At 43.1% G+C, this 13,920-nt stretch overlaps 1 protein-coding gene across 1 annotated transcript; it reads right to left on the minus strand.

Moving 5' to 3' along the window:
• Nucleotides 1–10,330: 10,330 nt before the first annotated feature.
• LOC119824853 (olfactory receptor 4D9) lies at nucleotides 10,331–11,248 on the minus strand. Its single transcript, XM_038345391.1, has one exon. The coding sequence runs from the start codon at nucleotides 11,246–11,248 to the stop codon at nucleotides 10,331–10,333; it is 918 nt and encodes a 305-aa protein (XP_038201319.1).
• Nucleotides 11,249–13,920: the final 2,672 nt, after the last annotated feature.

Consider the following 13,920-nt stretch of genomic DNA (forward strand, 5'->3'; position numbering starts at 1 on the left):
TACAATCTTGAAGGTAAAACTCAGATACAGATTGCCTTACTTACAATCTCCATTAACAGAGTTTCTCAGTTAAACTAGTGTTTGTACTTACATCTATTGTCTTTTTTGGTACTTCCAGGTAATGTCTACTGAAGCCCTGTGCTCTCCCCTTTGATGCTACCAGTTCCACATAGCAGGGATAATGCATAACCCGGAGGTCATATATCGATCTCCTAAAAGTTGACTCAGCTCATATCTGTAGGCTAGCTCTCAGTTTGCAGAGAGATGCTTTGGCCTTATAAATAGAGCTAAGGGTTGTAAAGCAAAATAACCCATGTTAATAGTTAATCCTCAAGTTACTGAGAAAGCTGCTGACAGTCTGTTCTCATTCTCCTAGGTTTACAACTTTATATTTCTTTATTTCTACTATTCTATTTCTGGAACCTACATTTTTATTTTCTTATTCTTCACACCTTCAGTAAAACTGGAAGCTACCAGGTATTAAGAAAATCTTGGATATTGGTCAGGCAAAAAGTTGTTAAATAGTACACAAAAATTTATATATTAAAAAAACTGTACTTTGTGTACATGAAAAATGTGAAGTCTCTTGTCCCTTTGGAGGATTCCATGAAAAGAGAAGAAAGGGAAGGAAAACAAAGATTCAATAACAACCTAAGGGGTAGCCAGGGCCCTCAGAGACTGGAGTCGGGAAAAGACCCTCTTGTCCCTTAGAGACCTTTCAGGGTGAGCAATAGAGGTGGTAGTTTGAATGAGAATGGGGCTGGTTGGTGGATTTTTCTTTGAGCTGCCATCTCACAAACTATGATAGAAGACTTATTATTAGTATAAAAAAGATTGTCCTGCAGCTTCAGCTTGTCCCACTAGCTCTATAACTTAAATTAACCAATTTATAATTAATCTACATTTGCTTTGGTGGTTTTTACCTCTCTCTATCTTGCACCTCCTGTTCTCTCCATGTCCTCCTGACATCTTTCCTGCACCTAGATTTTGAAGGACTATCCTATGTTGTATTGGCAAAGTTCTGCAGGTTGTCCTTTTTTTTTGTGTCCTGATTGTCCAGTTCAGACAACATTCTGCCAGTAGTTGAGACAAAGGCAGTTTCTTTGTCCAGTGGCTAACCTTGTCACAAATGAAATCAAACTCCACATGGACGTTCTTTGATGCCCATCATCCGTTTATGAAGCAGAGTGGTGCTGCCGGGAGCAGATGTATCTCACTGTCATGAAAAAGTCTTACGTTATTAAAACATTTTAAATACCGTATTCTTTAGGTTTCTGAAGTGTTTGAAGACAACCCGTCTTTCTAAAATATGTCTCTGTTTGACTTTGAAAAGATTCCTAATGTGACTGTAAGTTTGATTGTTATAGATGATTATTAACCTGTATTTCTTTATTATCCTAAATAGCTTTCAAGGATTAAAACTTTTTTTGCAACTTTCTTCTGTTTTTTTGTTTATTTGTTTCTTAAAATATTTTTTTCTCATTTTACATACCAATCCCAGTTCCCTCTCCCTCCCCTCCTCTCCCCATCTTCTCCTCACCCCACCCCTATCCACTTCTAAGAGAGGGTAAGGCTTCCCCCAGGGAGTCAACAAAGTCTGGCACATCACTTTGAGGCAGTACCAAGGCCCTCCCCACTATATCTAGGCTGAGCAAGGTGTCCCTCCAAAAGGAATGGGCTCCAAAAAGCAAGTTCAAGCACTAGGGATAAATCTTGGTCCCACTGCCAGTGGTCCCACAGACTGTACCAGCCACCCAACTGTCCACTACATTCAGAGAGTCTGCTTTGGTCCTATGCAGGTTCTCCCGCTACCAGTCTGGAGTCGGTGAGCTCCCACGAGCTCAGGTCAGGTGTTTCTGTGGGTGTCCCCATCATGGGCTTGACCATTTTGCTCATGTTATCACTCCTCCCTCTCTTTGACTGGACTCCTGGAGCTTGGCCCAGTGCTTAGCTGTGGATCTCTGTATCTGCTTTCATCAGTTGCTGAATGAAATTTCTATGATGACAATTAAGAAAGTCATCAGTCTGATTACAGTAGAAGGCAAGTTCAGGCACCTTATCTACTATTGTTTAGAGCCTTAGCTGGGGTCATCCTTGTGGATTCCTGGGAATTTCTCTACTGCCATATTTTTATTAGCCCCACAATGGTTTCCTCAATCAAGATATCTCTTTCCTTGCTCTCCTTCTCAAGGACTAAATCTTTACATCTCATTTTTAAATGAGCAGTGATAGGCACAGTATCTTAAACAAGAATAGAAACATATAGTATAACAAAAAATAACCTTAAATTTGTATCAGTATACAAAAATCCAAACCAATGTAAAATATTTGACACTAGTGCTTGTTCAAAAACAAACTCAACAATCCACTCTTTTACCTCATCATTTCTATACATTATCCCCTTTTTCCCTTCAGAAAGAGACCCTTGAATCTAATCTCCCTTGTTTAGCTTTCTCCATAACCATGACCAGTAACAATTTGTAACCCATCCCCTAAATGATGACAAACATCAATAACCCACCAATCGACCAAAAATTCACCCATCTCACCTCTTGGAAATGTGGGCATTGTGTTCTCTAGACTTCTTCCTATTGCTTGTGGGTGACAGCATCTTTACAGAACCCGAGAACACTGAGATAATGGTCAAGTCATGGGAAAACTAGCCGTAACATTTGTTGCCCAGCGTCTGTGCAATGGGAAAGCACAAGGCTTATTTGTAGTCCTGGTTAGAACAGTCTGTGATGCTGGACCATTTCAGCCAACAGCCTTGAAGCTGTTGTGGATGCAGAACTCTAAGGAAACTAAAGCAGAGAAGCTCTGAGAGGCTGGATCACCTGGGCCACCCATTTTCACTGCTGTCTGATCCCCTAGCTCTGAAAACACACAAACTTTCAAAGACAACATACATATCTGTATCAATACAAGTATGGACTGTATGTTGTACACAAGCCAGACGAAGATTATTTTTTTTTTTGTTTTATGTTTGAGCAGATAAAATATATGTCACCTGTATTGTAGCTTTTGGGCTTATTTTTATGTCTGTAGCCAGGATTTGCAGGGGATGTCCCCTGATCAAACTTGATCTCTATTAACTTTGAAGGAAACCCACAATCTTTTATTTTCTGTGGAAACAAAAGCAGCACCTCTTTGATCAAATCAATCCATGTTTTGACTTCCATTTTAAAGTTAAGGCATTCCTAAAGTATCTAGGCTGGTGTAATTCAGCAGTCCCTCTTAAATCCCATGTCTCTCAGAAGCTGTCCTTCACTCATCAACAATCAAAAAATTTAAAGTCAACAAGACACCATATAGGATTCAGACTCTGTGTATTTTCCATTTTATGTGGCTTATCTCTTTGAAGACTGTATTTTGTTATTTATGTACAATTTATTTTTCTCTATGATTGTCAATATCCATTTTCTTTTCTTTTTTTTAAACCTATGCACATTTTTTTTCAACACACTATACTCTGTTTAGAGTTTTTTTTCCCATCTGGATCTGTCTTTACTGAGCATCTGTAGTGTTCTCTGGCCACATGAGACAAATCTTGACCTGACAGGCACTGCATGGCATAGCTTAGCTTGTGGTGCTGGCACATGGTGTTGGCAGTTGGCTCCTGCCCCCTTTAGGTCAATGAGAGTGGAACCTCATGCCTGTGGGTCCTGGCCTGGAGCCTGTCTATCTACCCCAGCTCTGGTAGGCTTCTATCTAGTCTCTTGCCACCGAGCAGTGTGTTTCTGACTGCTCATAAACCTCATTCAAGTGCTTGGTAGCAGGGCCTCTTAAAAAAGTCATCTTGTGTATGCTGCAAGCATTGAGCCTACTTTGGAAGGTTTTTTTTCTCCCCAGTTTTCTCAGGCTGTATGTGGATTTATATGGCTCATGTTGGGCATCAAATGTAGTTAGATTTTTCTTTGGGCCAACAGTGCATAAATAATGACTTGGAGACTTATTAATTATGAAAGCTTGGCCTATAGCTTGTCCCACTAGCTTTTATAACTTAAATTAACATATTTATGTTGATCTATGTTTTGCTTCATGGCTTTTTACCTCTCTTGCATCTTGACATCAGATGCAATCTGATTGCAATAAACCAACCAGAAGGTGCCTTGGCAAAGATACATCTTCACAGTGTACAGAAAGACTATTCTATAACCATGGGGCCCACAGGCTCCTATGTTTGAAAGCTTGGTCCCCAGTGAAACTGTTTGGGAAGGATTACGAAACATGGCCTTGTTGGAGGCGGTGTGTCCTCCATAAGGTAGGCTTTAAGGTTTCAAAAACCCATGCCATTTCCAGTTAGCTCTCTTTCTGCCTCCTGGTTGTTGTCCCAACATGTATGCTATCAGCTACTGCTGCAGTATGAGTAGCTCCATCTTACCTGCTGCCATTCTCCCTGCCATGATGATCATGGACTCTAACCCACTGGAGCTATGAGTCTCAAATTAAATGCTGTCTTTTATAAGTTTCCTTGGTCATGGTGTCTCTTCACAGCAATAGAAAAGTACCTAAGACACGTGGTCTTCACACTGTCCAGCTCCTATAAACAAATAGATCAGTACTAGCAAGAATCCTGTTAATTTGATTCATGTGCAATACTCCCACCCCATGGCCCAGTTGTGTGCAGTTCCTATGGAGGCCAGAAGAGGGTGTCAGATCCCTTGGAGCTGGAATTACAGGAGGTTATGAGTCACTTGATGTGGATACCGGGAACCTTTGAAAGAGCCGCTAGCATTCTCAATCACCGAGCCTTCTGTCCCACTCCAATCCGCCCACATTTTATATCTGAGCATCCTGGCCTGCCATCGGCAACAATCCTGTAGAGTCACTGCATTAGTTACTTGTTTTGTTGCGGTCACAAACACCTGACGAAAGCAGTTTATGGAAGAAAAAGTTTGTCTTGGCTCACAGTTTAAGGGTCTGTCATGGTAGGGGCATTAGGGTGGCAGGAGTGTCAAACTGTTGGCTCCATTTCCAATGAATGTTGGTGGTTAGCGCTCTTTCTCCATTTATTCACTCTGGGATCCCAGCTCACAGAGTGCTGATATCCACAGTTAGGGTGATTCTTTCCCACGCATCTAGAAACTCCTTCACAGACATCCCGGAGGTTTGCCCACTAGATGACTCCAGACTATGCTACGCTGACAATTTTACTCCTCTCAGTCAGAATGCCCTGACCTTTAATGTCTCCTCCCAGTAACTGTGCCCATGAATACCCTCCCTCAATTCTGCTCCTTGGCTACAGTCTCCTATCTGTGTTTACTTGGTTCACAGTTTCCCTGTCTGCTCTGCTGTGACAATAATCACATTTGTCTTCATATTTGTTCATAAAGTTTTCCAGCATCTGGTCTGTGTGTGAAGAGGGTGGTGAGGGAGAAAGTATTCACTGCAAAGATGGCATGGGGAAAGATGTTGAACTGATGGGACCAGTCTATGTTTTGATGATATATCTTTTGGAATTTATTGAGTTCTATATACATCAAAGAGTAGATTTTCTTGTATATAAATTGTACCTCTGTAGACACTGACATCAAAGGCATCATTTACCCCTGCTAAAGAAACTGTAACCTTGAGCGTTATCTATTTTTACATTTTTTTTTGAGACAGGGTTTCTCTGTGTAGCTTTGGAGCTTGTCCTGGAACTCACTCTGTAGACAAGGCTGGCTCAAACTCACAGAGATCTGCCTGCTTCTCCTCCCCAGTGCTGGGATTAAAGGTGTGCACCACCACCACCCAGCATATTTTTAAAAATATTTATTTATTTATTTATTTATTATGTATACAATATTCTCTCTCTGTGTATGACTGCATGCCAGAAGAGGGCACCAGACCTCATTACAGATGGTTGTGAGCCACCATGTGGTTGCTGGGAATTGAACTCAGGACCTTTGGAAGAGCAGGCAATGCTCTTAACCTCTGAGCCATCTTTCCAGCCCCCACCCAGCGTAATTTTATATTCTTTTTGATATACAACTTATCAAGAGAAGTCATACCTGAGCCAAAAGCTCAGAGGCAGGTTGGCGAGCAGGACAAGCACTAAAACTGTGCCAGTCAGTGAAGTCATAATTGTCGATGGCTCATTTCACATGTGGCGTCTTTTTTCTCCTCTCTACCCCTTCCACGTCCCATTATGAGCGGGTGCATTAACTGCTTTTCTGTTGCTGCCACAAGACACCATGGCCGAAGCAATGTATAAAAGCAAGGCTTGAATTTGAGTCCATGGTGGTGGAGTAAGGGCATGGTGACAGGAACAGTTGAGAACTCACATCTTGATCCTCAAGTAGGGAGGAGGGAGGGAGGAAGGGAGTGAGGGAGAGAGAGAGGGAGAGACAGAGAGAGAACACTGAAAATGGAGCACATCTTTTGAAACCTCAAATTCCACCCCCAGTACCACAGCTCCTCCGGGGCCACTTCTCCTAATCCTTCCCAAAGAATTCCACTAACTGGAAACCAAGTATTCAAGCCTATGAACCTACAGGGGCCATTCTCATTTAAACCATAGCAATAGGGGAGGGGCTTGAGAGGCCCCCACCCTTCCCTGAGAACCCTTTGGCAGTTAATGGCTACCTAGAGTGGGTGTGTAATTTTCTTCAGTGGTGTAGCCAATGGTTATTTACCCATGCACCAGTATGTAAACACCCCCATCCATGTTCATGCAAACAACACTAATTGAATTGTGGGGGAGAGAGAAGAAGAGAGAGGGAGGGAAGGAGATATCCAAGAAGAGCATGTGCTGTGAAGAAGTGGTGAGTGGGATGGGGTAGAGATAATAAAGAGTGCATCTATGATAAAGATATGTTATATTCATGTATGAAATTGCCAAAGAATAGTAATTGTGGTGGCTTGAATGAGATGTCTTCCCAAATTCTTGGGCCTTTAGCTGCCTGGTCCCCAGGGGTGACAGTGTTTGGGGAGGCTTAGGAGGTATGGCCTTGCTGGAGAAATACACCAGTAGAAGTAAACTTTGGAGTCTCACCATCCCCAGTTTGCTCTGCCTGTTTCCTGATTGGGGCCTGAGATGTGAGCTCTTGGCTGTTCCAGCCAAGATGCCTGGTGGCTGCCTTTGCTTCTCAACTCTTATTCCTCAGGAGCCAGAAGACCAAAATAAACTCTTTCTTCTTTAAATTGTTTTGGCTGTGGTATTTTTGTCACAGTGGTTGAAAAGCAACTAATTTAATAATTAAAAAATAACCCACAACTCGTGTTCTTAAATGTCTCTCAAAAGGACTTGGAGGGGTTGGAGAGATGGCTCAGTGGTTAAGTACACTTTTTTCCCCTGAGACAGGGTCTCTCTCTGAATAGCTCTGGCTGTCCTGGAACTAGCTCTGGAAATTCACAGAGATCTGCCTCCCTTTGTCTCTTGATTGCTGAGAGCAAGCATGGGTCACCATGCCTGCTGCACTTACAGCTTTTGTAGAGTCTGAGTTCAATTCCCAGTACCCACAGGGTGACTCATAGATATAGCATGAATAATAAAAACCCAGAGACAGGTATTGGGGTTCAAGCTGAAGATCAGAAAAGCAAAGCAGACAAGCCACTTGAGAGCTCTTACCTCTATGGACTCTTCAGACTGAAAGAGAGCGAGTTCCTGTTTCATCCCACCTTATATTCCTCTCTCCTATTAATTCTACTGGTATTAAAGGTGTGCACCACCACTGCCCGGCCTCGATAGCTAACTAGTGTGTTTGCTGGGTTTAAAGGTGTGTGCCACCATTGCCTGTCCTGTATGGTTTATTTGTGTGGCTAGCTTTGCACTCTGATCTTCAACTTGAATCCCTGTATCTGTCTCTGGGGTTTTATTATTTGTGCTACACATAACCATCTCCAGTTCCAGGGGATCCTGATGCCCTGACCTCCACAGGCACCAAGCACAACATGCTACACATATACATGTGGTCAGAATACTCATATAAATAAAATTAATACATTTAAAAACAAAACCAATTAGCTACGTAACTGACAGACGATGTTGCTAGAATTAATTTTGTGTGTGTGTATGTGTGTGTGTGTTTTGAAACAAGGTCTCACTATGCAGTCTTGGAGAGCCTCAAATTCACTATGTAGACCAAGCTGGCCTGGAATTCATTAGAGATCCAGTTGCCTCTGCCCTTTGAGTGCTGAGATCAAAGGCAAGAACCAGCATGCCTGGCGTTAGAATTAAATCTTGTTCTCTCTCTCTTTACATGAAGGAGAAGGAGCTAAAGACACAGAGAGCAACACGGACAATAGGCTGAGCTGGCGATGTGGACAGTGGATAAGAGTTAGCCAGGGTTCTGTGCTGCTGTGTAGGTGTTGGGAATTGAACCCAAGCCCTACGGCAGAGCCGCGGGGCCTCCAGAGAGGAGGGTTTTAAAGCTGGTCTGCTCTCTTGTGCACAGGTACCTCAGGCACACTCAGGAGATGTGGGCAGGGTGGGATTCTTTTCTCCCTGGAAGACTGGTGAGAATCGAATGGCTGTAAAGTGATATACCTTATGAGCACCAGACACCTCACAGCGTGTGCTGTCTGGTCAGGTGAGGGCAACCAGGCGCCTTTCGGGGACGACACTGCAACAGAGAAGAGTTTGTTTTCTTCTTTCCTTCTCTTTTCTTTTTCTCTTCACTTCTCTTACCCGGCCTCCCACCATTTTTATGAGTTTGCTTTAGATTCCACACCTGTGTCTGAGGTAGCAGGGATAATAAAATCTGTACTATCTCCGAGTCAGTCAGCTCAGTGCCTCTGATGAAATCTGAATTCTTATTTGTCTTTTGAAGAGGAAGTTTGGAAGCTTTCTTAGGAAAATGGAGAGGAATCTTCCAAAGGAAAGCTAGTTCCACATGAGAAGTGGCTGCACTTTATTAACTTTACTCCGGGACCATGAAAGGTCATTTTACTCATTATTGCCTGGACAATACATTGTGTAACCACAATTCAGAGTCAAGAGATGGCCGCAGATAACCTGTGTGACAGAGTACTTGTCTAGCATGTGTGAGGCCATGGGTCCGCTGGAAAAAAGTATTCTTGATCACACACACACACACACACACACACACACACACATACACACACACACACACACACACACACACACTAAGTGACAGTAACCCAGCAAGGTGATTTCTTTTTTGTAAAATGCATGCACCATAACCCTTAGCTGCAGTGAGCCACCTCTCGAGCCCTAAATTTGCCATAAGCAAACAGAGCAAGCAGTCACACTGGGGTGGGGAATTCCGTTGGCTTTTATGCTAATTGTGGTGGCTGTGTCTCATCTCATTGGTGGAAATGTTACTACATACTCTGATGTGATTGGCTAATTCATAATCAAGGGGAAGGATGTGATAGGAAAGTCTCAGGGATAGTGCCAGGACAGACACAGGGGTTTCACAGATGGGGAGGTTTACAGAATATTGGCCCTTGGTGGGTTAGTCACCTTTGATATGGAAAGAAAAATCTCACAAGTTCAATTTTTAGCATTACAAAAACATAAATAAATAAACCAAACAAAAAACAGTAACCCTGGAACAACCCCCCACCCCCCAATAAGACCTAAGGCGTCTGAGTCTTATAAGCATTTGAGTTCCTAAGAGTTGACATCTAATTTTATTGTTAATTATGTGCATGTGTATGTCTGGTTCTGTCAGATGCCAGAAATGCCAGATTCTCTAGAATCGGAATTGTGGGTGTTGTCAGATACCTGATATGAGAACCAGGACTTGAACTCAGATCCTCTGCAGGAACAGCAAGGCTTTCAACTGCTGAGCCCACTCTCCAGCTCAAGAATGGACAAGAATTATGTCTAAGGCTCTATGTTGTCATCAACCTCACCTAGAGAGATAATTGTCTCTATCTAGCTTTTGAGGATTCCACTGTAGTTGGAGGCTGCTTGTTTGTTCCTGGCTGCTCAGCCCTGAAATAACCACTCAGAAACTATATTATTTGCAATACTGTTTGGCCAATAGCTTAAGCGTATTTCTGACTAACTCTTCTATCTTAACCCATTTCTATTATTTTATATTTTACCATGAGGTTTGTGGCCTTCCAGCAAGGTTCTGGCTGGTAGCTCACCTTTTTCTCCTCTGGTGGCTCCATGGCTTCTCCAACTCCGCCCACTCTCTGTCTCTATATCTCTTCCAGCCTGGCTATATTTTGTTAAGCCATTGGCTGAAAGCAGCTTTTTTTTTCCCTCATTAACCAATAAAAGCAGCACATATACAGGAGGACTCCCCACATCACTCCACTGTACAATAAAGATAAATACTAGTCTCACCATGGTCTATTGATTCGGGTCTTCTGTCTTTAAGTTCTGATTTTTTTAATTGGAGACTTACAGCGTCTATTTATTTTCAGAACATCAGAGTCTTTTTCTGAGTCTTCTCATGGCTGACTTCATCTCCTGGTTCCTCAGGGTGTAGATCATTGGGTTGAGGACAGGGATGATGACAGTGAAGGTGATGGACACAGCTCTGTCCATGGGGAGGGCAGTGAACGGCCGGGCATAGACATAGATGCAGGGCACAAAATGCAGGGTGACCACAGTGATGTGGGAGGTGCAGGTGGAGATGGCTTTCCTCCTGCCCTCTCCTGTGTGTGACCTCAGCATTGCCAAGATGACTGTGTAGGACACCAGCAGAAAGACAAACCAGAGGGTAGAGATCAAGCCATTGTTAGAAATCATTAAGACCTCAAGGGTGAAGGTGTTGGTGCAGGCAAGCTTGAGAACCTGTGGGACATCACAGTAGAAACCATCAACAACATTTGGTCCACAGAAGGGTAGTGGGAGCAAGAGAGAAATCTGCACAATGGAGTGAACAAAACCCCCCACCCAGGAAGCCACAATGAGGGCTGTGCACCGCCCCTTACTCATGATGGTCACATAGTGCAGGGGCTTGGAGATGGCCATGTAACGATCAAATGCCATCACAGAGAGAGAAAAAATGTCTGCCCCACCAAGCAGGTGGAAGAAAAACATCTGAGTGAAGCAGCCATTGAAGGAGATGGTCTTCCTTCTTGAGAGAAGGTCCACTAAGACCTTAGGAGCAGTGATGGAGGAGAAACAGATGTCTAAGACAGAGAGGTTGCGGAGCAGGAAGTACATAGGTGTGTGGAGGCGGGACTCCCAGGTCACAGTGACCATGATGAGGAGGTTGCCCAGCACAGTTGCTGTGTATACCAAGAACAAGAAGAGAAACAAGATCAAACTCAGATCCTGGGACTGGGTCAGTCCTTCAAAAACAAATTCTTTCACCCTGCTGTAATTTCTCTGTTCCATTGGCTCATGTTTCCTCTACTTCTTCTGTTACCTGGGGAGGAAATAATTTTGTTACGGAAAAGCACAATATCAGAAAACAAAAGAAATGTGGACTGTGCTTTGAGTGTTATTTTGGTATAAAAAATTTATTACATTTACTGAGTGTGTGTATGTGTGTGTCATGGTGTGCCACAGACCACTCCTGGAGGGCAGAGGACCACCTATGCAAGACAGTTCTCTTCTTCCACCGTGTAGGTCCTGGGTATTACATTATCAAATTTAGTGGTAAGTGCTGTACTTACTGAGCCACCTTGCTGGCCCTGGGTTTGATTCCCTTCATTGTTCATGTGCTTTTATACTCCCTGTGCTCACATAGTCTGTACTTCCCCGAGGCTGCTCTCTGATCCTCCTCTACCCACTGAACAATCTGGATTTTTACTGGACTGCTTCCCATCAGCACTGAAACTATTGATGCTGGTTTTCCCTGCTTAGTAGTCTCCTTTAAGGCTGAGACCCTGCAAACTCTCACTCCCTAGGTTTTCACCCTTTAATATTTGCTAATCTATCAACAATTCAGCAAAATTTCATTGCTTGTAGACATTTTTAGTTTATAAAATGGTTCAGCTTTACAAGACCTATTGACACTGGACTACACACACCATTTAGATAGTGCATAAGAATGTCTTTTTCATGTAAGTTAAACTGTGATAGAGAATAATATAGTAGAGAGCAAAGATGACAGCTTGGGACACGTGAGCTTTGATGCGCACCCCGAGGACTGAAGGATTAATGTGGGGCAATGGCCCATGTTTAAAGGCGCATGGACCCTGGAGTCTTAGTGTCTCATTTGTGGAATTTGTGCACTAGTGACCACAGGGAGCTAAGGGTTTATAGCCCATAAGCCACATTAACTTGCCCCTAGAGCCCTACTAGCCTTGGGCTTTACTATTGAATGTTTTCATGTGTTGTCCTCAGTTCCAGTGAGAAGGCAGGGCAGTATTCTGCCCAGGACTCTTACCAGCACTTAGCCTTTAATTGGTCATAACTCAACGGCCAGGTTGTTCCTGACAGTGAACTTGATGGCTGACTGGTAATTAGTTAAAACAAAACAAAACAAAACAAAACCACCAAACCCACTGAGATCAAGAATTTCATTACAGTTCATGAATGAAACTTATGAGATGGTGTGCTGATTTCTAGCTGTCTAATCATTTTCAGTCGTGCAGTGTTTCTGTATTTCTCTATCTGAAAACAGAGGAAATAAAAAATAAAGGTGAAGTGCAGCCAAGTGTGATGAGTTATTATATTTATTATATTGAACGTTTATCAGTGGCTGCGGTCTCTGATCCTACTGTAGGCTGAATTCAGGCATAAAGACATCCTACTGCTGAGCCCATCTCTTCAGTACCGTCCTAGACATAGCAACAGGACAAATTGTCATGAAACATTGCCAAATATCACAGAAGTGTTGGTACAAGGAGAGGCAACCAACATGTATGACTAAATAAACAAAGAGAATGGTTTAATAGAGGTGCGCCAGGTGAAGAGTTCATGAGAATGTGTCTCTAGTCAAGGGGTCCTTGTTCTGGGATCACACTTTACTTCAGGTCTTTGTACACGGTCAGGGGCTGTTAGCATTGAAATAGAGTCTTGTTTCTCACTGGCCTTGACTGGGCCTCAAGCAGCAACCGTATTCACTGAGGAGAATTTCTGAGGACTCTGAAATCCCTCCTGGGAATATTCCTTAGGCCCAGAGGTTTCTGGCCCACCTGATTTCTTCTCATGAGAATTAGCTTCCTGCTTTTGGACTGAAGTATTCCAATTCTTGGTGCCCAGAGACAGACATTGAGAACAAGTAAAAAAATTTCAAAACACAAGGGTGTTTTTCTCACTCTTATCTATGATATGATAACTGCAGTAGAAAATATCTAACTATGGGGTACTGCTTAAAACATCGTTGGAAAAGTCTATTCAACCAGGTATCACGAGTGCTGTTTGAAAAGATCCAGGCTTCTCTACAAATGGGTGGTAGAGAAAGGCTTCATGACAACCTAGTTGAAAGAAACAGGTTGCATAAAACTTATATATAATAGAATTTATTTGTAGAATGAGGTTAGTTGTTATAAAAATCCTCAAGCTGAGGGGTCTCCGGGGGGCCCTCTTGTGTGGGCCCCCAAGTTGTCCTCTTGGACCTCACTCCCTTCCTCCTGCTTTCTCAAACACTAACCAAGCCCTCTGGGGCCGGGTCTTCCTGGGGAGGGCCTCCATCCCTCTGGAGCACTCTCCCAGCCATAGGGCCTCCTTGAGATGTAGAGGGCGGAGTGGTCCCTGGGGCCCCTACATTCACTGTCTTTTGTATAAGTGATGGGATTTTAATGATGCCCACCCATGTCATCACTGTTTGATAGTGTCAGAGACCAACTTCAACATAAATACCACCTACCAGTGGTGGGGGATAGGGGTTAGAAGAGTAGTAAAGGCACAAAGATGCGAGTGAAAATAATAAAACAGAAAACACAGGAGAGCACTGGGAAGGAGTTCCAAGTGAGTTCTGAAACTGCGCTGGTTTAATTTCTATTGCTTTAAAATACTCCTGACCCCAAAAGGTAGGAGTAAAATAAAAAAAAATGCATAACATGATATAAGGAAATGAACTACCCATTGAAGGTTGCAGGCTACATTTTCAGGTAAAC

This window comes from Arvicola amphibius, chromosome 1 (genome assembly GCF_903992535.2).
Source record: "Arvicola amphibius chromosome 1, mArvAmp1.2, whole genome shotgun sequence".
In the NCBI taxonomy this organism is placed as follows: domain Eukaryota; kingdom Metazoa; phylum Chordata; class Mammalia; order Rodentia; family Cricetidae; genus Arvicola; species Arvicola amphibius.